Below are 24,588 nucleotides of genomic sequence, written 5' to 3' on the forward strand. Positions count from 1 at the left end.
ATATTTTTCTCATGTTTCCTGACGAACTATAAATCTCACAAAAAGAAGTTCAGAAATCCTTAAATCCTTTTTTTTACCGGCAGCAGTTCAAAATAAGAGTAAACATGATGCTACTTTCTGTTCAGTGAACAGACTAGGCGACATATCATCATATCCTCTGCCAAAACAAACATAAAAAATCCTCGTTATGACTACATCATTCAGATCGATTTCTCATACTATCGAATACTGTTCCATCTTCGGAGACAATCTAGCCCTAGGTTTCAATCAACTTCCTCGTTTCAACACTGAAATCGCCTATAATCCAACATACAGCTATAAATATTATGTCTCCATATTTCTCTACAAGCATATACCAATTTATTGTTCAATAAGGAACAAGAAATAAAACTCCAAGTAGAAGAGAGAACAGTTATTTGAAATGGACTTGGATGGATTGTACTGCCACTATTGGATCCCAATAAATCCACTCAGAATTTTATATAGACTCCATTTTATTGGTGGTAATAACATCAGAGTTTACACTCTTCTGATCCGGCGAAGGCATTATTGCTCAGATGGATTCGTCCGGAATCTCTACTATTTTATCACTTTTGTCAACTCGTTTTCTTAGATTTTGTTTGTTTGACTCCAATTTCACAATCGATTTCACAAGAAGTTACTTGTTTGCACACGATTTGCAATCTATTTCAAAATAACTCTCTGGATTTATTCCTCAATAATCAGATTAAGTTTATAATTTGAATGAAACACAATAATAACATTCTTACTAGTCTATTTGTTTATTTTACTCTTCAGTAAAAATTTCCTCAATAACTTCGAACTAAATGAAATACATCCATCCTACCTTTGTTGCTAGATCGATAAACATTCATCGAAAAAAATTCCCTCCAATATTTTTGATCGAAGTGCATACGTTGTTGAATTATTATTGACCACTTAGTCTGGGACGCCCAGTGGAATATTGAAATACAGAGAATACTTTTGGAGCAATCCTTCATACAGATACAGAATACCCCAACTATTCTTCCCAAAATTCGTGTATCTGATCAACTATTGAGTGAAATTTTCATTTGACAAATTCTTCTTTTGAAGAATATAGGATTTCTAGGGTAGAAAATTGATAGTTAAAATTCGGCAAAGAGACAATCTAGTCAGTCTCCAAGCAGAGAATTGTTTCATAGAGTATTTGTTGTGTTTTTGATTGTCTTTGTGTAATAATTTTCAAGAGTTTTTTTAGTTTGTTTATGCCAATTCATCTGATCACATTTTGTTAACTTGTACATTGTTTTATCTTCTTTGTAGCCCGAGGAAGACGAAATATAACGCAGAAACGTTGTTTTAGAATCCAAAGTGTTATCTTAAACACTTAAAAATGGTTTTCATTCTGAATTTCTGGAAGGAACGAGAATAGCTCATCAATATTTCAGTAACTAACAATTTTGTATAATAATTTGCTTTTCTCAATATACACTATTGTATGTATTTGTATGTTTATCTACTCGAAAAGGCAGCATCTCTTCGCTGTCCATCATCTTGACATCTCTTACGAACCCATAACAAAAATTGTAACAATTTTGGCAGGCTCAGAGCATGTGGCTTCACTCTTATCAAATGTACGTTCAGATTCTCGAGAACAACTTCCTTCAGTTGGCGATGTTAATTTCCTAAATGCTCTAATTAATGTCTCGACCGTAATCTACTAAATTTATCAGTGAACAACCCTAGCCTGCTATCTCTATTAAATTTGTTACAGTTATTTCAGTCTTGAAGATTTCGTTCCTTCCAAAATATAGAATTTCATTTTGGGTTGCTGGTTTGCAATATGACATTGTGTATAATAATTGATTGAAAATACCTAATTTGGAAGAAAAATCTGAGGTCATCTAGTAGATATTGTTGTGTTTTATGTTAAATTCATGTCCCCAAAACGAGTGAATGCTACAATATAGGGTGTGCAAGTTCAAGTTATCTCTAGCCAATCACAGAGTGATTCTACATCAATTTGCAAAAAAGTTCCTCTTTTCCAATTATCTTCGGTTGTGAAGTTATTCAAGATTCTAATATTTTGTAACGTATCACAATTTTTCAATCAAAACAAGACCTATCTTTGAAACTGTCACATCAATCAGAATTCATTGTACTCCATAGGAAAGGTAAGAGATTCGGTTTATAGTTTCTAATATATGCCTTGTTTTAAGCGAAAAAGTGAGAACTTACACAACCTGTACATTATATAGGAAAAGATTGTGAATAGGTACGTTTTTAAGAATGAACCTGAGAGTAAACCGTTCAAAAACAACTTCAAATTATATCTCTACAGCTTCTGCCGTTCGTTCAAAGAGATTATACGACTTTTAAATTATTTTTTAATTGAAGAAAAAGAGGCCTTGAGAATAAGGGGTATATTCGAGTAATTCCACCCGTAAATTAAAAAACTGTTTGCAACAAAATTGAACACTTTTTTTTTCATCTTATCATAATTATTTTTTATGCTCAGTATAAAGTCAATCAGAGGTTATTATTGAAAAACTCTGTATCAGATTTCATGCAATGTTTATTTTTCGTAATTAGAAAAAAACCGGCATCATTAATTTCATATGTGTAGGAAACACAAACATATTAGGATATGCTCCTAAATTTGTTCCATTCATTTGGATTTTATAGCTCTTAATCTTTCAAAGCTCAAAGGGATCTCTAGTCATGGTTCGTTTAACCACGTTAAGGGTATGTTGAAAGGGGATTTTCATTTCCCGAAAAGTGCAGAATTATTCCGATTGAAATAATTTCCAGTGAATTCTGCGAGGAATTTTGTATGATAGAACAGGTTTTGTTGTTATTCATTTTGTACGCGTCAAAGAAACTCTTAATAACTACTTCTTTGGGATTTTACCTAATACAGGGTGTTCCCAAACATGGCAAGGAGTTGAACAAATAATTTCAGCTAGTTATCAATTTTTCTTATTATCATTATTTCTTCCAAATATTATCGGTTGCTCTTGCCCTACAAAAAAATTGATTGGCAGAAAAAGATGGAGAAATTTGAATTTATGGGTTTTATTGAAATAAAATATTTTAGGGTCAAGTGTATGTAAAATACTCACCTTTATAGTATCCCTCAGTATTGCTATTTCTCTAGTCAGATGTTCATTCTCCTGGTAGAGTGCATCCATCTGTTGCTGCATTTCAATACTTGGTCCACGCATTCTCATTCTGAGCTCTTCTTCAAGTTGCCTTACCAACATCGCTTGTTTCTGAAAAGAATACACTCATGAAAATATCGAAATCTAGGCTTGGTGGAACTTTACTAAACAAGAGAATGAGAACATAACATAAAGCAGCTTTTTACAGGTTGAGGAAAAAGTAACGCATAAATTTCGTATCTTCGGTATTGACTATTTTGTGAAAAATATTCAGTGACTTGAAAGTAACGCACGAAGTCATATCTTAGGTAGGAATTCACCATTCAGTCTATACTAATGATAATGATAATAATAGTTGAGTTTTTTCAAATGCATTCCATATTTTTCTTGCCAGAAATTGTTACACTCTTCATTGCTGAGGATGATTTGGTCATTGTAAGTTTTCATCAAAGGGTTGAACCTAATAAATTCATATCTTCATTTTATTTATGTGTTTTGCGGTCAATGACATCCATATGAGTGATTGATGTTTTTGATTTTTAAGGAAGTTCATAAAAAATTAAAATTCGAAATGAATAAACTTGAACATATCGACCCTGTGATAAAAAACTGCTGATAATAAAACTCCATCGAAGACCAAAGCAAACAATAAAAAGTCTTTCCATTTCTGGCACAGAAAGGTAGTATTGTCATTTAAAATCTCAACTATAACCCATCCTGGTAGTTGTAAGACGCACACTAATCAAAGTTGTGTTCGTTTTATTGGCGTTTTCTCTAAAACGCAAACCCTCAAACCCACCTTTCAACCATGATTGAAGCTCCAGCAATGATTATATGATTTGTGATAACTTTCATTCCCCTATTCCACCCTAGGCCCTAGATAATCAGTAAACTGAAGCCAAGATAGAAGGATTTATTAGTATTTTATGCCTTTTCTTATCAATAAGTGCTCAACAGTTTTTGAAGGGCTGGAGGCATTTTTGCATAATTTACCCTCCGAAATAAAACAGCTTAGTGAAAGAGAGGAACCTCATACCAACGTGGAGGAAGATACATGCCGAAAATCCACACTGTCCAATCTTGTTTCTTGTTTTCTTGAAAATCTTTCCATCATCCTAACCTACATTCTCTAAATAATTGGAACCTAGGTGGCAATCTGTCTGATGGCTCTTTCAGCTAATAATTGAAAACCATTAGTTGCAATGAATTCTCTGAAACTTTCCAATTACGTTAAACGGATATTGGAAAATCTGGATGAAGAACCGAGTTTCCCGATGAGTCCCATTTCTATTGTTTCCGTTTTCCACACCACCCTATCTTTTTCCGCTTAGGTCATCATGATTTATTGGTAGCCCTATAGAATTCATTTCGCCGATACCAGCTGGTGCGGTTATTAAGGAATTCTTTTCAGGAAATCAGTTTGGCTTTGGGTTCAACGTAACATTGTCAAATCGAAAACTAACCTCACTTTTTAATGATTAGATTTTGGGTCTTTTGGGATGAATACTCCATTCACTTTTATTTTAGCACTCGGTTGGACATTAAATAATTTTCTCAAGTTTAGAAAGTGGAAGTATGATACTTATTGGAACTTGTTGATTAGAGATAGTAAGACCATATTGATTCTTCATTTCGTAGGATGTTGCTGAAGAGCTCAATCCTTCTAGAGTTGTCAAATAAGCTGAGACTTGGTTGATTTTCCATAATTCCATTTCCAAATCATTTCATCACATGTTCAACCACTTATAATTTGGTGGAAAAGTACTTTCTTTCAAAAAGAAGTTGTCCTGTAGCTTCACTCTGTTCGGGGTTTTACTCATCCGATGAAAAAGCTTTTGTTTGTATCTAGATTATACAGGGTGATTCGAAACTCGAGGCGGAAATATATTCAGTCACATCCATTTTAACTTTCCATTTTGGAGATAGAAAACATTCAAGGAATGTCAAGCATGTTGAGTATTTTTATAAGAATGCAGTTGGTTTTGAATTATTTTTTGAGTGTTTCGAACTATACAGGTAGTTGTAATTAATTTTTCATGAAGGGTCGACTATGCACGCTTGAGATATGGGTTGTCAAAAATGAGAACGCATCTCATGTTTTCATTGATAAATGATAAAACTGAAGGGGCGAGATATTTTCGACATGTTAACAGATTTTCATTATTCCAAAAAAAAACAGACATCCGCTTTCTGTTTATTTTAGTCTTGTATTTAGGGGTTACCACCTGTTAAAGCCACCCTAACTTCCTGTAAGTATGAAGTATTATTCTATTTTTAACACTTGTGTCCTAAGTCTCTTTTGTCAGATGGTATCGAAATGAGCCATTTCATAAAAACGTGTAAGTTACTAAAAAATAAGTACAATAATTCGACAATCCTAATTTTCGATTTTCATTACCACTATATCGAACGAGCCAATATCCTAAACGAAACCACATGGTCGAATCAGGAGATAAGTTTTTTCCCACTGCTTTGCGATAATTCAGCTAACAAACGGTCTAGGGTCGTATCGATTAGGATCTATTACACTAATCATTTTCAATTTTTTTTTCAACTTTGTCATTTTGAAAGACTTGTTGAGGTGATTTTTGGTGAAACTCTTCATTTAGACCAGTTCTACCTTCTGTTGAAAAAAAGCCTCATCTTCAAATACACCCTGTATACTTTAACTACATTATTCTGAAAATTCTTTTTGTCTGAGTATTCATCGGCGTAAATCTGTTACATATTATCCTGTTGTAATCCTAATCACTTCTTAACCCCATGTTTTTTCACGAAGTATTAATTTTTTCTTGCATTTTGGAAGCATCTTGAAGACACTCTGTATAGGCTCAGAGTTCATCTGTTTTAAACAAAGTATATCCCATGAAATTTAAAACACATACAATGGAATTTCGCTGTACCGAAATAAGATTCATATACAGCTGATTCGTCTATAAATGATCTGTTTAATAAATGAACCATCATTTATAGAAACAAGGTCAATGGTGTGTGCTATTAGATTCAACATCTGGATGTTTCCAGATCAAGTGATGTCGGTAGACACCAATTCATTTCATCCAATTGATTCGGGAAAAATATAATATGAGCTCGATTCACTGTTTTTGGGAACTATCTGATGATTACCTATACAGGGTGGGCAATCCATAACTTTCCACCCCGAATTTTGAGCTTTGGGATGGAATAACGAAAAATCGCTCAGACAGGTCAAGTTTTATTGAAAGGGGGACAAATAAGGGTGTTCAAATGAGTTTGATATCACTACCCCTCTAACCGCAAGCCCTAACAGCTCTCATTTTTGAATAGGGAAAGCGGGTCGAGCAGCACCTTGTTGGAAAGGCAATTCAATTTCCTGCATGAGTGTATTTTTTTTCATCGCTTTATCATTATACAGAGTGACTCAGTCACTCATCAATAACTTTCACACACCGAATTTGGATCTTTGAGATGGAAAAAACGCTCGGACGGGTCAAAAAATGAATTCGATATCACTACCCCTCTAGTTGCTACCCTAACAGCAATTATTTCAATTTAAACGAAAGTTCACGATTTACGACCTATTATCTCTATTCAAAAATAATTGCTCTATGTGGTAGCGGCTAGAGGGGTAGTGATATCGAATTCATTTTTTGACCCGTCCTAGCGTTTTTTCCATCTCAAAGATCCAAATTCGACGTGTGAAAGTTATTGATGGAATACTGAGTCACTCTGTATAAAAATGAAGCGATAAAAAAAAATACACTAATGTAGGAAATTGAACTGCCTTTCCAACAAGGTGCTGCTGGACCCCTTTTCCCTATTCAAAAATGAGAGCTGTTAGGGGTTGCGGCTAGAGGGGAAGTGATATCACTCATTTGAACACCCTTTCAACAAAATTTGATCTGTCTGAGCGTTTTTCCGTTATTCCATCCCAAAGCTCAAAATTCGGGGTGGAAAGTTATGGATGGCCCAGCCTGTATGAGGAATAGAAATGGAAAAAAAGAAAACGTTGGGACACACACACACACACACACACATAAAATTGATTTGTGATTTACAGGGTGTTCCCTCATTCTTTGTCTTGTCAGTCGATACAAAAATAGTAAAAATTGGATATTTCGAATGGATTTTAGATCTTAGAATCTAACGAAATTAACGTGGCAAAAATTCTAAGATAGCAACACAAGTCGTACGCTGAAATTCTTCACTGTCCTAAAAAATTGACTTAATTTTTTCCAATACCATGAGGTTTTCATTTAAGAACATGATGGATGCGGATTTTGATTTTCTCTGAAAATGTGTAGTAGATATACAAAGAAGTGTGATTCATTTAAAAAAATAAAATAAAAACTTTTTTGCCGTTTTTGCATCGAGTGACAAAACGCCTTGTATATCACAAACTATGAAACCAGGTGTTTTCTACACGAAACACATCCTCAGGATTTTAGTGACCTATTAACAGATATTCATCTTTCCAAAATATGAAATGTTCTCTTCTCTCTTTTTGTGGAAAAATGTTGATATCTCCGAAAATATCAGGAAAAGGGATAGATAAGTACCTACTAGTCAAAAATACTCCAAATTGGGATAGATATTTTAGTCAGATAGATCAGGAGCGCAAATTTCCAGAAAAATTTCATGATTCATTCTCCGTAAACGTCTAATAGGCCACCCACCTATACCCTGTATATGGTTCGCCTACTTTTGTCTAGGGAATCTGTCCCAATTTCGTTGCATCAATTCCGGAACGCCCTGTATTTCAAAATAAACGCAAATCCATAGGAATGCCATCTTGCGAAAACAATAAAAAATTTAATCGAAAAGCTGAAACTTATCTTTCATATCCATCTGCATATACGCATGAAAACCGGCCATAAAAACCACCTATATATCCTGAAAGTTTCGATCTCGTCAAAAGCCGTAACTCCTCCAACTATATTCTCGCAATATTGCGATATAACCCTATACTCCTAATTCAGTGCATCGTGACGAGAAAGAATTCAAGTCGATGCGATAAAAAAAGGACAACAATGGCAGCTCTCAGAAATCGATTTCAGCTCCGATGTGGGTCAGATAAGGACGTGAATGGAGCAGACAATCTGCCACTGGCGTCGATTTTTCCGCAATTAAACAGCGAAGCGGTCCTTCGGGAAATGAGGGATCGCGATGCGAATGTAAACTTCCAGGTGTCAGATTACTGGATGGCAGGTTCAGCCGGGAATGTTTTCATAAGATTGATTGGCCGGTATAGGCTCGATACTGAGAATACTTTCGGAGGAAATGATCTGAAATGTTGGTAGATAGAGAAATTGGGGAATTGTGTAGATGTAGACTGTTTTCACAAAGTTTGCAAGAAGCATTTATTATCGATTTCTGCTTTAGAAAATGAGTAGAAAATATAAGGCGAGTGAATACAGCGTAAGTCTTTCACGTGTTAGGCGTGTTAGCGCCTTTACTGTTCAATATTTTCGCCATAGCTGTCTCGATAATTGCTGACATGAGTATGCCTGTAAGAGGTGTTGGAATAAGATTCAGATTTGATGGAGGCCTATTTAACCTGAAGCGCCTCAGAGCAAAAACCCGTACAACTTCCCGGAACTTCAATATGCAGACGACTGCGCACTTATCGCTAGCAGCCCAGAGGATCTACAGATATTGCTGGACACCTATAAACATATATACGAAGCTTTAGGCCTTAGACTCAATATCGACAAAACCAAAATCCTGGAAGTCCGCCAGAAAGCCTTCAAACACATATCAGCCTGGAGAATGAAACTAGAACAGGTCGAGCAGTTCAAATACTTGGGAAGCTTCATACATACTAGGGCTTACCTAGACAGGGAAATATACAACATACAACCGTATCAATTCGGCATCACGGGCATTCTGGAAGCTAAAGGACAGAGTGTTTCAAAATCACGACCTCAATCTGAAGACCAAGACAGCTGTTTACAAAGCAGTCGTCCTCCCAACGCTTCTTTACGGAAGCCACAGCTGGGCACCCTACAGGAGACATATCAAACAGCTTGAACAAGTGCAGCAACGTCATCTAAGACAAGTAATGCACATCAGATGGTTCCAGAAAGTTTCGAATGAAGATGTCTTGCAACGAGCAAGTTGTACAACAATTGAGACTCAAGTAACGAGGACCGGACTCAGATGGAGCGGCCACATTCTGAGGATGCAAGACACAAGACTCCCCAAAATAGCTCTGTATGGCGAATTGACAGAGGGAGCCCGGAAACCAGGATGCCAGTATAAGCGGTTTGAGGATACACTACATCAATCCCTAAAATCAGTATAATGCCAATCATAACTGGAAACAACTAGCGTTAGACAGATCACAGTGGAGGTCTTTGGTCCACAGTTATAATGGAGACTCGAGAAGGATACAGCGGCGGCCAGATCTGGTTGGTGACTATCCATGCCCGGAAGTGTGGAAGGATTTGTAGTTCACGGTTTGGTCTCTCCAGTACCAGGAGGGCACACAGTCGCAATTAGCCCTAAGATATTATAAGTCTGTTCATTTTTTTTATGTCTTTTTGTAGATTTATTCCCGGTAACGGGACACAGCAATGAATGAAAAAAGTCTTTCACTTGTACAGGCTGGAAAAATTGGTATTACCTGTACTACAACTTTTTCAACTCAACGAGGAAAACGCACTACACATTAGGGTCGTCATTTTTCGAGAAACTAATAATGCCATTCCTCTATCTTCTTTTGTTTTCGAGTTAAAAGCCAAAATTAAAATTTCAACTATGGTCATTATCTCCGTTTCTGTTTGTGCTAGGATATTGAAATGAAAACATTATACAGACACTTTTTTGATAGCAATCCAGTGGCGTACTATGACAGGTATATTTGCTGGGCTATAACATAATTTTGTGTTTTTTCTTATGAAAATTGTAGTTTGAAATGACTTAGAAAGACTGAGGGCTAAGTATGATATGTTTCTGAAACGGGAAAAAATTGGCGATTCTTTCTAAGTTATTTGGAACTACTGTTTTTATAAATACCTACCACAAATTCAAAGAACCCAACTCTCGAAACTAAGTTACTATTTAATGAATATTTGAAGGTTTTGTAAAATAAAAGTATTCTTCATACTTTCACGTATAATGCGCCGGCGCCGTTTTCGTGTACTTTGATGTTCAAAAATTTAAAAGTATCTGTGAAAGTTGAAATATTTGGTACTTTGGCTGAATACAACTCTGTTTAAAAGATCCACAGATGTGTAGTATGACAAATTTAGCAAGTTATTATTCTGAAGGAAATTTTGTTTTTCAAGGGATGCATGGCACAACTCATCATGAAAACTTAAGATGGATATATCTTTTTATCAGGGCCGAATCGGAAAAAATGATATAGGAAAAAAGTGTTTTTTTTCGACCTCAAGAATCTACTGTTAAAATATTTGTACGAGTCAAAGAATCACATATAGCCATTTTAGGTTTTCACACCGAGTTATTCTTCCTTTGGAAACCTGACACTCGAGTTTTTCCAAGGGATAGATATAGCATTTCAATCTCAGAAATAGGCGACCATGTCAGAAGATAGAAAAACAAGCATAATCTCACTTTTTCCATTCCATTTTGTGAACTAAGTTATAGTATTTTTTTTCAATACAGTGAATGAGTTACCGCAATTTCGTTGTTGATAAATATTGAATATTATTCTCGTCATAATTTTCGATGATAATAACGAATTCAGTTTTCAACTACCTATATAAGTACCTAGTGATATTTCTCTCCAATATGTTTATTATCGCTGTTTATTAACTTAAACAAGTGATATTTTATCTGAAAGTTCAAACGTTGCCAAGTTGATAAACAGAACACAAAAATGAGTAAGGACAACAAAATTCCCTTCAAAATAACAAACTCAATCTTCGATACTACACATCTGTAATATTTAATTCGGTGCGATTTAAAGCATGCAGGCTGTTGAAGATACATGTACATGAAAATGAAATTTTGAGTTATATTCTACAAAAGATTTAATCGAATGAAAAGATTTTCAGAATATAGTTCTTCATTGATGTGATCAATTTTTTTGTGTACAAAATTACTCCCACATCTTCCAGTTTCTTCATTTTGACAACAAGGAATTCACAGAAACCCTACTCTTAAAAGTGAGTTGAATGCACATTTTGCATTTTGGAAAATCATATTTTCTCGTACCTATATATTATAACCCTTTTTATGGGCTAAATTTATTTTTCGCAAATGTTCACAAATATGTATAACGTACCTATACATTAGCATGAATATCAATTTCCTTCCTTGTGAAGTAATATCACTTTTATTTTCAAACTGCACTGTGAGTCCTTGACTTGAACATATATTTTAGAAGAAGGAACCCAACTCTTGCAACTAGGTTGGAGGCTATCTTATGCATATTTGAACGTTTTGTAAAATAAAAACGTTCTTCATATTTTGTCGTATAATGCGCCGATTTCCAGTAATTTGAAAATCAAAAATAGAACATAGGTATCTGTGGAATTCGAAAAATTGGGTACTTTGGCTGAATGCAATTGGCTGAATGCAATTCTGTTCAAAAGATCCACAGAAGAGTAGTGTCATAGATTTAGCTTGTTATTCTGATGGTAATCTTTTTTCCAGAGGTGGGTAGATCATTATTTAAACTTTAAATGACTATATTTCTTTATCCAGGCCGAACCAGAAAAAATTGCAAAAAAAGTGTTTTTTTGACTTCTTGAATATACTGTTGGGATATATGACAAGTGAAAAACTTAACCTGTCTACAGGGTCTTCGTAAATGATTACAACATCGTAGTGCTCTGATTCTTTGCCGATCAAATATTTTGAAAATATAGTAGTTATTATTGTATTCTCATTTCTTGGTGAAATTTCGTTGATCTCCTCTTCAAAAAACACTTCTGAGGAATCTGTTCAATATTCCATGAATTTGTTGAAATACCCAGACAGGAGAAACATAAGGACCATCAAAAGGGAGACAAACTGTCGATCATCCTGTCCTTTCCCTTATTATCATTTCGCAAACCATAAAAATAAATGTGACCCAATTCATCGAATCGAAAAATGTGTCAGTTATTCCACAACCTCCCTGTCATACAATATAACATTTCCCTTCCTCCACATGAAAAAAATTTCGGTGTAGTCCGCACAATGCCCCTCTAGAATATGCCACTTTTCAAATTCAACGGGCAGAAAGGGGTGCCTTGAAAGGAGCCCGAGAATCCTAATTCCTCTCCCAACTCGACGATAAAACCTGCTAGACATATGAAAAAGGCCCAAAAGGGGAGACCTCAGAGCGCTCTTCCAAACCCTTGACGCGATGAAGAAGTTATCGATTGTGAAAACATATTCGACGTCTTCCGACGCGACGCTGCAAAATGCCTCGTTTCCATGCTGAATTACACATGAGATCAAACATCCTTCTCATCTTAAAATGTGGGAATGAAATCTTCAGGCGGTCGATCTGCCAATCTTCCAATCCATCATCTTCAGTTTTTAAGCGTGTAGATACAGCATGAGAATAATCAGAAATATGTACAGGGTGGGCAAATTTCGATGTTTTAGCACTACAGCTTTTGAACCAGAGGAGATAGACAAAATCTGATACCCCATTCTCGTTCTCTTTTTCTGAGAAACTTGCAACAGTAGTAGTGATTTTTGGCCACTTTCTTTTGTTTTAGAATTATAAGCAAAAATTGGAAAAATGGCGATATCGAAATAAATTTATATCTCCGCTAATACTGATGATAGAGCTCTGAAATTGAAACATTATACAGGCACTTTTTTAAATAGAATCCAGAGGCGTACTTGCCTTTTAAGCAGGATTTTTAATTACGAAGCTATGACCCAAAATTATGTTTTTTTAAATGAGAACACTAGTTTTCTGTTCAATTTTTTGAAAGCTTGATTTTAACTGATTTCAAAAATATATAACATCATATGGTTTGTATCAATATAAATAATAGAAAATGGTCAAAAACCTTTTTTCTCAATATTTCTATGGTTTCAACTTTTGACGAGCCTGTACAGGGTGGGCAAATTTCGTTTTCTACTGAGAGGATCCCGATAACTATAAGAGCTAGAAGAAAACGGATGACACATTTCCTAGCTCATTTTCGGAGAAACAAAGAATGGTGAAAACCGCAGCCTCCTTCGTTTTTTAGTTTGACAATTTCGTAAAGTTCTCATAACTTTCTTGTGCTTGAAGATACAAATCTGAAACTTGAACCTTCTACAGGCACTTTTTCACGTAGAATTTACTGATGAGCTCAAAATATTGTTTCATTTCGAATTATTAGGTGAACTTTCATTTTTTTTAAATGTAAACTTTTATTGAATATGTTATTTTTGAATTGAAAAAAAAAACTTTTGTCAGTTGATTCTACGTATGAAAGTGCCTAAGAAGGTTCAAGTTTCAGATCTGTAACTTCAAAGACAAAAAAGTTATGAGAACTTTTCGGAATCGTGAAAATTTCAATTTTTGTTTATAACGCGAAATCTAAAAATGATAGTCCGCTTCTGTTTTCAGATTTGGATTAGTCATGAAAAAAGAGCATCATCCGTTTTCTTCTAGCTGCTATAGTTATACGAATTTTGCCCACCCTGTACAGGGAGTTATCGAAGCCTTTTTTTTCGACAGAAGGTAGAACTCATCAAAATAAGTCGATCAACCAAAAATTGTCTATATAAAATATCCAAGATGGCTGAGATACAACCCCTAGAAGTTCGAAAAAATTTTATTGAATTTCAAGTACGGAACTGTGGTAGGTGACTCCGGCATCGCAAAAACGGAACAAAACATAAACATATGGCTGGACAATTAATGGTTCAGTACCAAGTTCATCGGACTAGATGCATCAGGTCACTTTTGAGAGAATCATAATTGTTGGATCGTGCAATTTATAGTAAAAAAAATGTAGAAAATCGAGGCAGTTTCTTGAAAGTGCTTATTTAATTTCAATTAAATTAATAATAATTAATTAATTTGATTTATTTATTTTATGTTAGTTATGTTGGAAAAGTGCTATGATGTTTCCCCATTTCATCCCATTTTTACGACAATTGTTCGAATGTTCGAACAAGAAGATTGTGATGCCCATTGTGAAAAAACTCGTGAATAATTTAGACGAATTTTATTGATGACATTTTGAAGTATTATTCTATTTTTTACACTTGTGTCCCAAGTCTCTTCTGTCAGTTGGTGTCGAAATGAGACATTTCATAAAATCGTGTAAGGTACTAAGAAATAATGGGAACAATTCGACAATCCTAAGTTTTCATTTTCATTACCACGTAAATATCGAACGAGCCAATATCCTAAACGAAACCAAATGGTCGAATCAGGAGATAAGTTTTTTCCCACTGCTTTGCATAATTCAACTAACAAACGATCTAGGGTCGTATTAGGATCTATTTCAGTAATCATTTTCAATTTTTTTTTAACTTTGTCATTTTTAAAGTTTCGTATAGATGATTTTTGGTGAAACGCTTCAATTTGACCAATTCTACCTTCTGTTGAAAAAAAATCACCTTTAAATACACCCTGTATATTTGTCAGAGAGACTTTTCTCAGAGGGTTCTTTAACAGTAGGCACAACCAAAGATTCAAGTATTTCGTCAGTCAAAAATCAGCATGGTATAGACAATAGAAATGTTTCAAAATATGTTGTTGAAAATAAAATTTCAGAACGTTTTTTTAGTTGAAATTGTTCACCCTGTATATTCATTTCAAATTCATATATACTTCATTCAAATTTATTTTAGCAGTCGGTTGGCCATGAAATAATTTTCTCAAGTTTTTGTAACTAGAACGAAGTTAGGTTGGCACTCATGAAATGTCGTTAATGTCATAACGCCGTTGCCACAACTAATATCAATTTTTATTACGAAAATTCGAAAATGCCGAATGTGATTGAAAAAAGAGACAGGGTTTCAGGAAGTGCTATTTTAGAATTCAGGTCCGCTCATTCAAATATAATAGTTATACCCTGATATTCTAAAATCCACAATACGTCAGACGATAGCGTACATATTCAATGTAAGAGAATTTATATAATGTTTCATCTGAATCTAAAAGACTTATATTTCAGCTGAATATTTCCACAATCAGAAAGATTGTGAATGAAGAGTATGACAAAGAATTTCCTTCTATTGGGGGACCCAAAAAAGTGGTGGCATTTGGGAATTTTATATCTGAGTGAATTAATGCGAAAAGTTTACTACAGGATTTTCGATAAATGTCATCGGAGAATAAGTTCCCTAAAATGGATTTTTCTATTTTTCATTTGACTTGTCCTATACAATGTAAATGTCTTAAGGTACTAATAAATACCTAATTATTATAATTACATCAATGTATTAAGATGAATAGCCACAAATACGCGCAAGTTGCCCTGTTACTTGTTTATTCATGTGAAATTTTTGTTCAACGGTGAAGTTGCATCTTAATTTGAAACTTCCTTCAACTCCTTTTACTTATATTGATGCAAGATGATTTTTGTTGAAGAATTTAACATTCTTGTAATTATCTGTTAATTCCTTCGGGAGATACCCATTTCCAACCACTGCATCATATGCATTTCATCTTCGGGTTAATATTTTTGAAATCTACAAATGATGTAAGCCAAAGAAGATAACGAACATTAACTCTCCTCGAGCTAGTGCATATTATGATATTATACTGATCTCTTGTATTTTCCATGCAAATAACTGGATTTGGTATGCCTTTAATCAGTTTGTATAAACTTCAATTATGTTCGTCACATATTTTCCGAAGAAATTCGACATTGTGATAAAATACGTAATAACAGAAACTTTTACTTAGAACGGGCAACATAGCGTTGATTTAAAACCCAAAAATGTTTTGACAAGCTTCATAACCCCACATTTTCTTACTATACAGAGTGAAATGTGTCAAATTTCCATGGCCAACCGACTGCTAAAATAAAGTTGAATGAAGTATACATATATATATATATATATATATATATATATATATATATATACCGGGTGTCCAACAGGGAGTGTCCATTAGAAGTATGAAGATATCAGTCAGTTAAAACTTCATTTCTGAAATATTTTCAAATACCAATGACTTCCCGTTGTACCGAAAATGGCACCAAATTTCTTCAAATTCCAAATGGAACGCCCTATATATTATGACATTGTCGGATGTATCTTCAAACTCTACTTTCCTTTTATGTACATTTCCCATTAGCCATCTTGAGTCGTTTCCGAGTAATTCACCGTTTTTTGAAAAAATCACAAATGGAGGCTTGTAGAAGACTGAGGATTTCATAAAAACGAAACGAGCAATCTCAGATCTGTTTTTTGAGCTTTTTTACCGAAAAGATATTCTACGTCGTTATGTAGAGAACATTTCTTCTTGATATACAGAAGATCAAATAGGAGTCTCAAAGTTAGAATACAAAAAAGGCCAAAAATCGCCAAAAATTTCTTCAAATGAAAACATTATTTTTTTCACATACTTATTATCAGTTTGTAAGGAAAAAATGAGTGGAGTCTTTTGAGCTTATACAACTCTGTCGATATTGACAGCAAATACATTTTTCTAGATGAATTTTTCAATATTTACGAATGTTGAATTATAAACATTGATATTGCATATCGATGAAATTTCAACACGAAAAATATCGATCGTTTTTCTTCCACATTAGTTGATTCCACCTGATACTGTCAACAATATAAATATGTAGGGTCAGAATTGCCCAGAAATTCCAGGATTTAGATGAGCTTCATGGAGCTATTAGCACGATGTTTGTTTGTAGAAGATAAATTGACATTGTCCTCGATTGCCTGTGTATTCTGTTAGTAATGATCAATCCCTTATTCGAACATGTAGTTTAGTGTTCACTGAACTGGATTTCCGCAACGATAAAACATGTAATGTCGAAAGATAAAAATCAAGTCGTAAACTCTCTTCGTGTTACCAAAGTCATACATATTCCCGAAAATTCAATAATTTTACAGGGTTACCTATGTGGTAGGCATGAAGAATTTTTGGAACTTTCATCTAGAGTTTCTGATGATCGTTTTGTGAGGTCTATCTTATGGTTTATACAGGGTTTTTCTAAATTGGAGGTAGGTACAAATGAAGAGGGTAGATTCCTGAAGTAATTTTGAGAAAAAAGTCCCATTAATATGGGATTGCAAACGTTTCGTTTTCTAGGTACAGGGTGTTAGAGTTAAAATTTTTGGATTGGTATCAAAACAAGTTGTGGAAACATTTCTTATTGTAGTAGAATTACCGAGTTTGATTGGAAGTGCCAAAACTAACAATGAATGCATTCACCACAGCCTACTAACTGGATTTTCGACAAATTTGGATTTTTCTCAGGAGTTCGAGAGAATCGTTCAAAATTTTTTCATCGAAAACGGTAGTTTATAAAAAGAAGCTTCTACGTCAAAAAACGCCTATAGAAGGTTCAATTTCAGATCTATAACTTCAAAGACATAAAATTTATGAGAACTATTCGAAATCGTCATTTTTTGCTAATAATTCAAAAACGAAGAATCGTAGGAGGCTACGGTTTTCACCATTCTTTGTTTCTCTGAAAAAGAGCTCGGAAATGTGTCGTCCGTTTTCTGTTAGTTCTTATAGTTCTCGAGATCCCCTCAGTAGACAACGAATTTTGCCCACCCTGTACAAACCTTAACGGCGGGTAGAGTATACCCACACGATTGTAAATCACCTATAGTTATAAAGTTCATAATGCCTTTTGTAGAAGATACAGACTGTTTTATTCGTTCGTTCTATATTTTCCGAAAGCCATAAGTTTGAACACATCAAGTATAATTTATAAATGGTGAGAATGTACAACCTGCTCATCCCTATCTACAATTACCTACAACCAAGAAACCAAAATGTAGGCATGGCTTCAGCAACATGTCCATAAAACACCCTTGATATCGAAATTCATTAAACTTTTAGTGCTCTTTCACCATTTCCATTATAGATTCGGTTGACTTGGGAAATTCAACTTGTCATATTTCAAAAACGGTGACCTATTTTCAGGTGAGAAGGAGGTTCAAATATGCTTAATGACTCAGACTATTAATCAGGATATAAACCATGCTTCAGAATTCGAATATAAATTTAAAAAAAATAAAATATACTTGTCCCAAGTCACCCACCGAGTTGGGAGGCTTGGGACACAAGTTAAAATCCATTGATTTCTCAACTCTCAAATGATATAGGTGACTTGGGACGGTGTATAGTTTTGAAAAATTATAATTCGTGATTATTTAGTTGAAATTCGGTAAGGAAATTGAATGATAAAACCCCATTACATTACGAAAGTAAATATATTGCAACTTAAATGTAAAAAAAATAAACAAAACGAGGGAACTTTGATGTCTTTCATTCCCTGGTGATTTCTTTGTGGAAATAACGTAAATAATAATATCCTGCGAAAAATCGGCATATTTCCTGATGCCAATGCACCGCTTGTATCTATTCGGCATTGTCCCAAGTCACCTTATAAAGCAACAAAATAAATGAATGAGATCCGTGCTGCCGTTTGATTTGTAAACAACCTTGTTTCATGACATATCTAATATCCCAATATCCCACGTATCCAAAAAAAAAATTACACATGCACAAAGTGAAACACATGTACAGGACACTAGAAGTTATAAAAAAACGCGTTTTTACTCTCCTGAATTCATTAATTTTTCCTGTCAATTCAAACGCTCTGGTCACGGCAAACTCAACAGGAATTAATTGTTAAACTAACCGAAAAGACGCTACACAATCTTATTAGTTTGTCCCTTCACTCATAAATGGTAAGAAACAAAGAAATCTGCAAGGGGGGTAATTGTCCCAAGTTACAGGACTGTCCCAAGTCACCCGAATGTACCGTGGTAATAAGTATTTTTTATGATAGAAAGCAAACATTCAATAAAAATGAAACTAAACGCTGCCCTGCATTTTCATTTTCAGGTGATTGGTTAATATACAGTTCATGAGTCAATAACATTTCGGAAAATATGGACCAAACGAATATAACAGTCTACCTCTTATACATGAGCTTTGTAGACCCTATAATCTAGGTGATTTTCAATCGTACGTCCTTTACATTCAGTTGAGCTATGTACATCTAACTATGAAACACCCTGTATATAAATCAGCAAAAGCGTGGATGACAAAACTGAGCCTTGGAGCAATCCAGCTTTCACAATGGTACTAGGAGTAGTAGGAGTACATGAAGGTTCTTGCAGGTAAGAACATTTTGAATCTACTTAATCAGAGTTTTTCAAAGTTATTGGGCTACGGTTCCAGCAATAAAAGAAAATGTCGAAGCTTCCTTTAATGATGTTGCATCATGGACACAGGGTGTCATTACATTCATCCGTGAATCTCATTGCGCTGAAGTCCTCCACTAAAAATAAGAAAGAAAAAGTCTCGCTTTCGAGAGAAAAATCAATAAGCAAGGTCTTTGACCGTTTCAACCTCGACTTCGGTGATCTCATTCCCGTTTTCTCCAGTGTCTCCCGTCCTTCACGGAAGTCGGATATGAGCAATTAATGTCGAAGAAGTTAATTGGAGTTGGACGTCATACATGAGATATGGTGTCGCAGTATCCCAGTGGTCCCTGAAGATTTACGCCCTATAAAACTGCGGATCTGAAGTATAAACTTGATATGCGGAACGTTTCTTATAAGATTATTCATGCGGGATAATAACTTGCATGAGATTTCATGAAATATGGCCTGCTGAAGTGTTGGCATAGAATGTAGGGTTTGCGAAGAGGTCAATCTTTCGTGTCCACCCGAATTTGTAACTCCAGCTCAGTTGCTCTTCGAAAGTTGAGTATCAATTTGAGTATTGAAGAGTGTGTATACACTACCGTATATAATACATAGTTATATTATATGAATAATATAAAATATTTTCTCTGGCCCCTATATAACACTTATCTACCTTAAATGATATAAATTATTACTGTCCTATAATTGAAACACTTATGGTGTTTCGGATAACCATCTGAACACTTTTATAACCCTATGTACAGGGTGGTCCTGATCGTAACCAAGAAATTTTAACCACGTATTCTACATCAAAAATAAGCCCTAGTTTGTCATATAAACATATGTCGAGAAATGTTTCCTCTCCGAGATACGGGGTGTTAAAATTATATAAAAAAAAATGTTTTTTATTAATAACTTTCACACTGCTTGAAATATTTTCATGAAATTTGAGACATAGGTTTTGAGCGTCAAGGAGCACTTTTTGCATAACATCATTTCTTTTCTATTCTACCAGTGGCATCCGTACTGCAACTTTCAAATAAAAAATGATACGCCACTGGTTTTTCCGACAATGAAACTATTCAAATCCTTATTTAATTTGGAGCAAATTCGATCTCTTGACTTTTTGCTGTACGAGGCACCGTTTCCCGTTAAAAAAATCAAACACATTCTCATGCATGAAGAAATTGTTCACAAAAATAGTCTTATTATTATTATGTACCTACCATATAAAATTTTGGCGATTTCTTCATTTCTTCAATATTCAGTCTCGCTGCAGTACGGACGCCACTGGTAGAATAGAAAAGAAATGATGTTATGCAAAAAGTGCTCCTTGACTCTCAAAACCTATGTCTCAAATTTCATAAAAATATTTCAAGCAGTGTGAAAGTTATTAATAAAAAACATATTTTTTTCTATAAATTTAACAATCCGTATCTCGGAGAGGAGACATTTCTCGACATATGTTTATATGACAAACTAGAGCTTATTTTTGATGTAGAATACGTGGTTAAAATTTCTTGGTTACGATCTGAACCAGCCTGTATATGACTCTGGCCTGGGAGACGAGACTTCATATACTAAAGTCTCGACTCGTTAATTCCGTAGGCTACTACTACATGATTTAAGATGATGCTAGGAAGAGGAGTGGATATGTTTACCAAAAAGAGAATATTTCCGGAAAAAAAACCATTTCGAAATAACTAACGAATTCAACCATCATAGTTTTTTTGCACTCGTATCAGGCTTCCATGGAGGACAATGTTTTCATAGATTAACATCTTCGAATCCTATAACGAATGATCGATTTTTCATAGGAAACAGGGGAAACTAATAACTAATAGTAGCATCGGACCACCTAAACAACAAAAATAGCAGTTCTCGACAACTCCATGATTCACAGTATGAAATTACTTCCCCTGCACGCAACATATACATTATCGATCCTCTCTCCAAACAAACCCGAGGCATGTTACGGGGCTGAAATTTAAAGGCTCTGATTTTACGTCACAATTCATAGAAATTCGACCGCATACCCAATTTGACGACCCCTGCACGTAATGGGTAGTTTGAACAATACCGGCGGACAATTTACTTTATTTTGTGTAGGCGCGAGATTTACTCATGATTTTACTGCTCGTTTAGGCGTATACATTAGAGTTATGGACTCGTTAATTTTCATTTTTAGGGGATTTCCAACGCCGGTTCTCAAATTTACGATAGACGTTGGAATGTGAGTTGCATCATCGGAACCTCTTGTGAACGGCAGCGAATTTTACCCACAGATTTGTCATTTTTCAAGTACCTGCATATGTGAAATTTTTTGAAGTTTGGAACGATTTGTCTGTTAAAAATTGATGTGTTACCGTAGATTTGGGTGACCTGGGGCGATTGTTAAATTCAACTTGTCATTATTTTAAAAACGGTGGCCTATTTTCATCTGAAAAAAGAGGTTCGAATATGTTCAATAACTCAGACTATTGATTAGGATATATACAATGCTTCAGACTTCGGATATAAATTAAAAAAAAATAAAATATACTTGTCCCAAGTCACCCACCGAGTTGGGAGGCTTGGGACACAAGTTAATCCATTGATTTCTCAACTCTCAAATGATATAGGTGATTTGGGACAATTCAAAGTTTTGAAAGTTAGAATTTGTGATTATATAGTTTAAATTCGGTAAGGAAATCAAAAGATAAACCCCTATCTCATCCAAACTAAATATATTGCTACTCAAATGTAAAAACACTAAACGAAAAAGGGAACTTTGATTTCTTTGGTGACATCTTTGTGAAAATAACGTAAATAATAATATCCTGAGAAAAATAGACATATTTCCTGCTGCCAATGCGCCGATTGTATTTATTCGGCATTGTCCCAAGTCATCCTATGAAACAACAGAATAAATTAATGAGATCCGTGTTGGCGTTTGATTTGTAAACAACCTTGTTTCATGATATATCTAATATCCCAAAATCCCACGTATCCAGAAAAAAAAATACACATGCACAAAGTGAAACACATGTACAGGGCACTAGAAAGTATAAGAGCTGTAAGAAACGCGCTTTTACTCTCCCAAATTTTCCCGTCAATTGAAACGCACTGGTCACGACAAACTCAGCAGGAATTAATTGTTAAACTAACCGAAGAGGCGATACACAATCTTATAAGTTTGACCCTCCACTCATAAATGTTAAGAAACAAAGAAATCTGCAAGAGGGGTAGGTAATTTTCTCAAGTTACAGGACTGTCACAAGTTACCTGAATCTACCGGTACTCATATTCATTAATGTGATAGTTAGATCTCTTTTTAAGATTTTTGTTTACAATTTTTTTTATCTTCTCTAGCTCTCCCGAAATCTGTAGGTAACCTGAATTATTCGGTGAAATAGGCTCATTTTCTGTATTTTTTGTCATATTCTCTTATACTTCCAGTGAGTGTATTGTAATGAAGTTTAATTTTTTATAAAAATTCACCCTAATTTTAGAGTGATTTGATCACTTATTTTCACGTCTTGGTTTTTATTACCACACTTCTCATTCCAGTTCTGGATTACGACAAAGTTCGAAACCGTAAACATTCCGGACATTTCCTGTTCAGTAGTAATATCAAACTCATTTGAACACCCTTATTTGTCCCCCTTTCAACAAAATTTGACCTGTCTGAGCGATTTTTCGTTGTTCCATCCCAAAGCTCAAAATTCGGGATGGTAAGTTATGGATGGCCCCCCTGTATATAATCCTGTAAATAATCCTGTAATCCGCGGTTTTCTGTCAAGGTACTTCCAATCATAACTTCGAGCCGGGATTCCTTGCAGTAACTCAATTCCGTAATTCTGATATTCATTTCTGTTACCGTCAGAGTAGATTGCTTGAAGAAGTCAACGGGTGCGCCGAGTGCAAGGGTGATAGACCGACCCTCTAGACGAGCCGTCCAGAAGTAAGATAGTTCTCCGTACTATTATCTGGGAAACTCAGCTTCCACCTTGACCCATCCTTCGCCACAATTTGTGTTCTATCCCTACTGTTAGGACGATTCTCTGATGGTGTGAAAACCCGGGGGGAACAGAAAGCACTCAGGGTTGAACCACCGTTCCTTATTCCTAACGTGCCAGTGTAACCCCTACTGTTAGTACGATTTTTGCTGGTGTGAAAACCCCGGGGGAGTATGAAGCACTCAGAGGTGAACCGCCATGTGACTGTTTCCATTCCACCTATTGCACTGTAATTTTCACTTGACTGATTTATTTCATATCCCTGTAAATCGGTGGATTCTAAACGTTAAATAACAGTGCCTGTTGTTTTCCTTATTGCGAAACAACGAATAAACTTTTTGAACTCGGATTTTGACTTTCATCAGTTATCGTCAACATCCTAGATAACAAGGAAGCCATCAGGGTAGGTTTGTTATTTTCCCCTTAAAGAATAGCTGGCGCTCGAGACGAGGAAACGCCGTTACAGTATTATAAAGAAGAAGAAGAAGCAAGTCAATCAATGTAGTCATTGCTAATTGCGCTTACATGGCTAAAGTAGAAGAGCTAGACTGATTCTAGAACAAAAGATCTAAGAGACAATTTCGGTCTACTGTGTCTGCTATATGGCTAATGATTGCAAATATATTTCAATTAATTTTTTTGGAATTGGCATTGTAATCAGAGGGGAGGATGTAGCTTTATGAAAATTTGTGAGAAATTTTGATAAAAACCCATACACTATAATCTAATATATAAAATTCTCGTGTCATAGTTTTCGTTACCATACTCCTCCGAAACGGCTTGACCGATTTTGATGAAATTTTTTGTGCTTATCCGGTATCTATGAGAATCGGCCAACATCTATTTTTCATCCCCCTAAATGTTAGGGGTAGTCCACCCCTAAATTTTTTTAGGAAATTATTTATATGGCAAAACAACGTTTGCCGGGTCAGCTAGTTAGTGTATATTATTGAAAAGTGGGGTGCTTTGAATGAACATAGAGAATTCGTTTTTTATTTGGCGAGTTGTTTCTAAAATGAAATATTCATTTTTGAATTTCCTTAAAATTCTAGTCGATACCATAGTCGTGAAATTTTGCAGAAGTCTTCATATCGAGCCTTTACAAATTCTCGCTGAATTTTAATCGAATTGGATCGGCATTCTTTTGAATATTGGAAATTTTCAAACTGAAGTACCGGCCGTATTTTGCCCATCAACTA

At 35.0% G+C, this 24,588-nt stretch overlaps 1 protein-coding gene across 4 annotated transcripts in view; it reads right to left on the bottom strand.

The window, feature by feature from the left end:
• Window positions 1-24,588, bottom strand: part of LOC123306684 (ELKS/Rab6-interacting/CAST family member 1) — a 69,881-nt gene that overhangs the window by 25,131 nt on the left and 20,162 nt on the right. For all 4 annotated transcript variants that reach the window (XM_044888804.1, XM_044888802.1, XM_044888801.1 and 1 more), the window contains one exon: window positions 3,105-3,254. In XM_044888804.1, the coding sequence (XP_044744739.1) occupies window positions 3,105-3,254 (150 nt within the window). The remainder of the gene's footprint in view (window positions 1-3,104; window positions 3,255-24,588) is intronic.

Source organism: Coccinella septempunctata, chromosome 2 (assembly GCF_907165205.1).
Source record: "Coccinella septempunctata chromosome 2, icCocSept1.1, whole genome shotgun sequence".
Lineage (NCBI taxonomy): Eukaryota > Metazoa > Arthropoda > Insecta > Coleoptera > Coccinellidae > Coccinella > Coccinella septempunctata.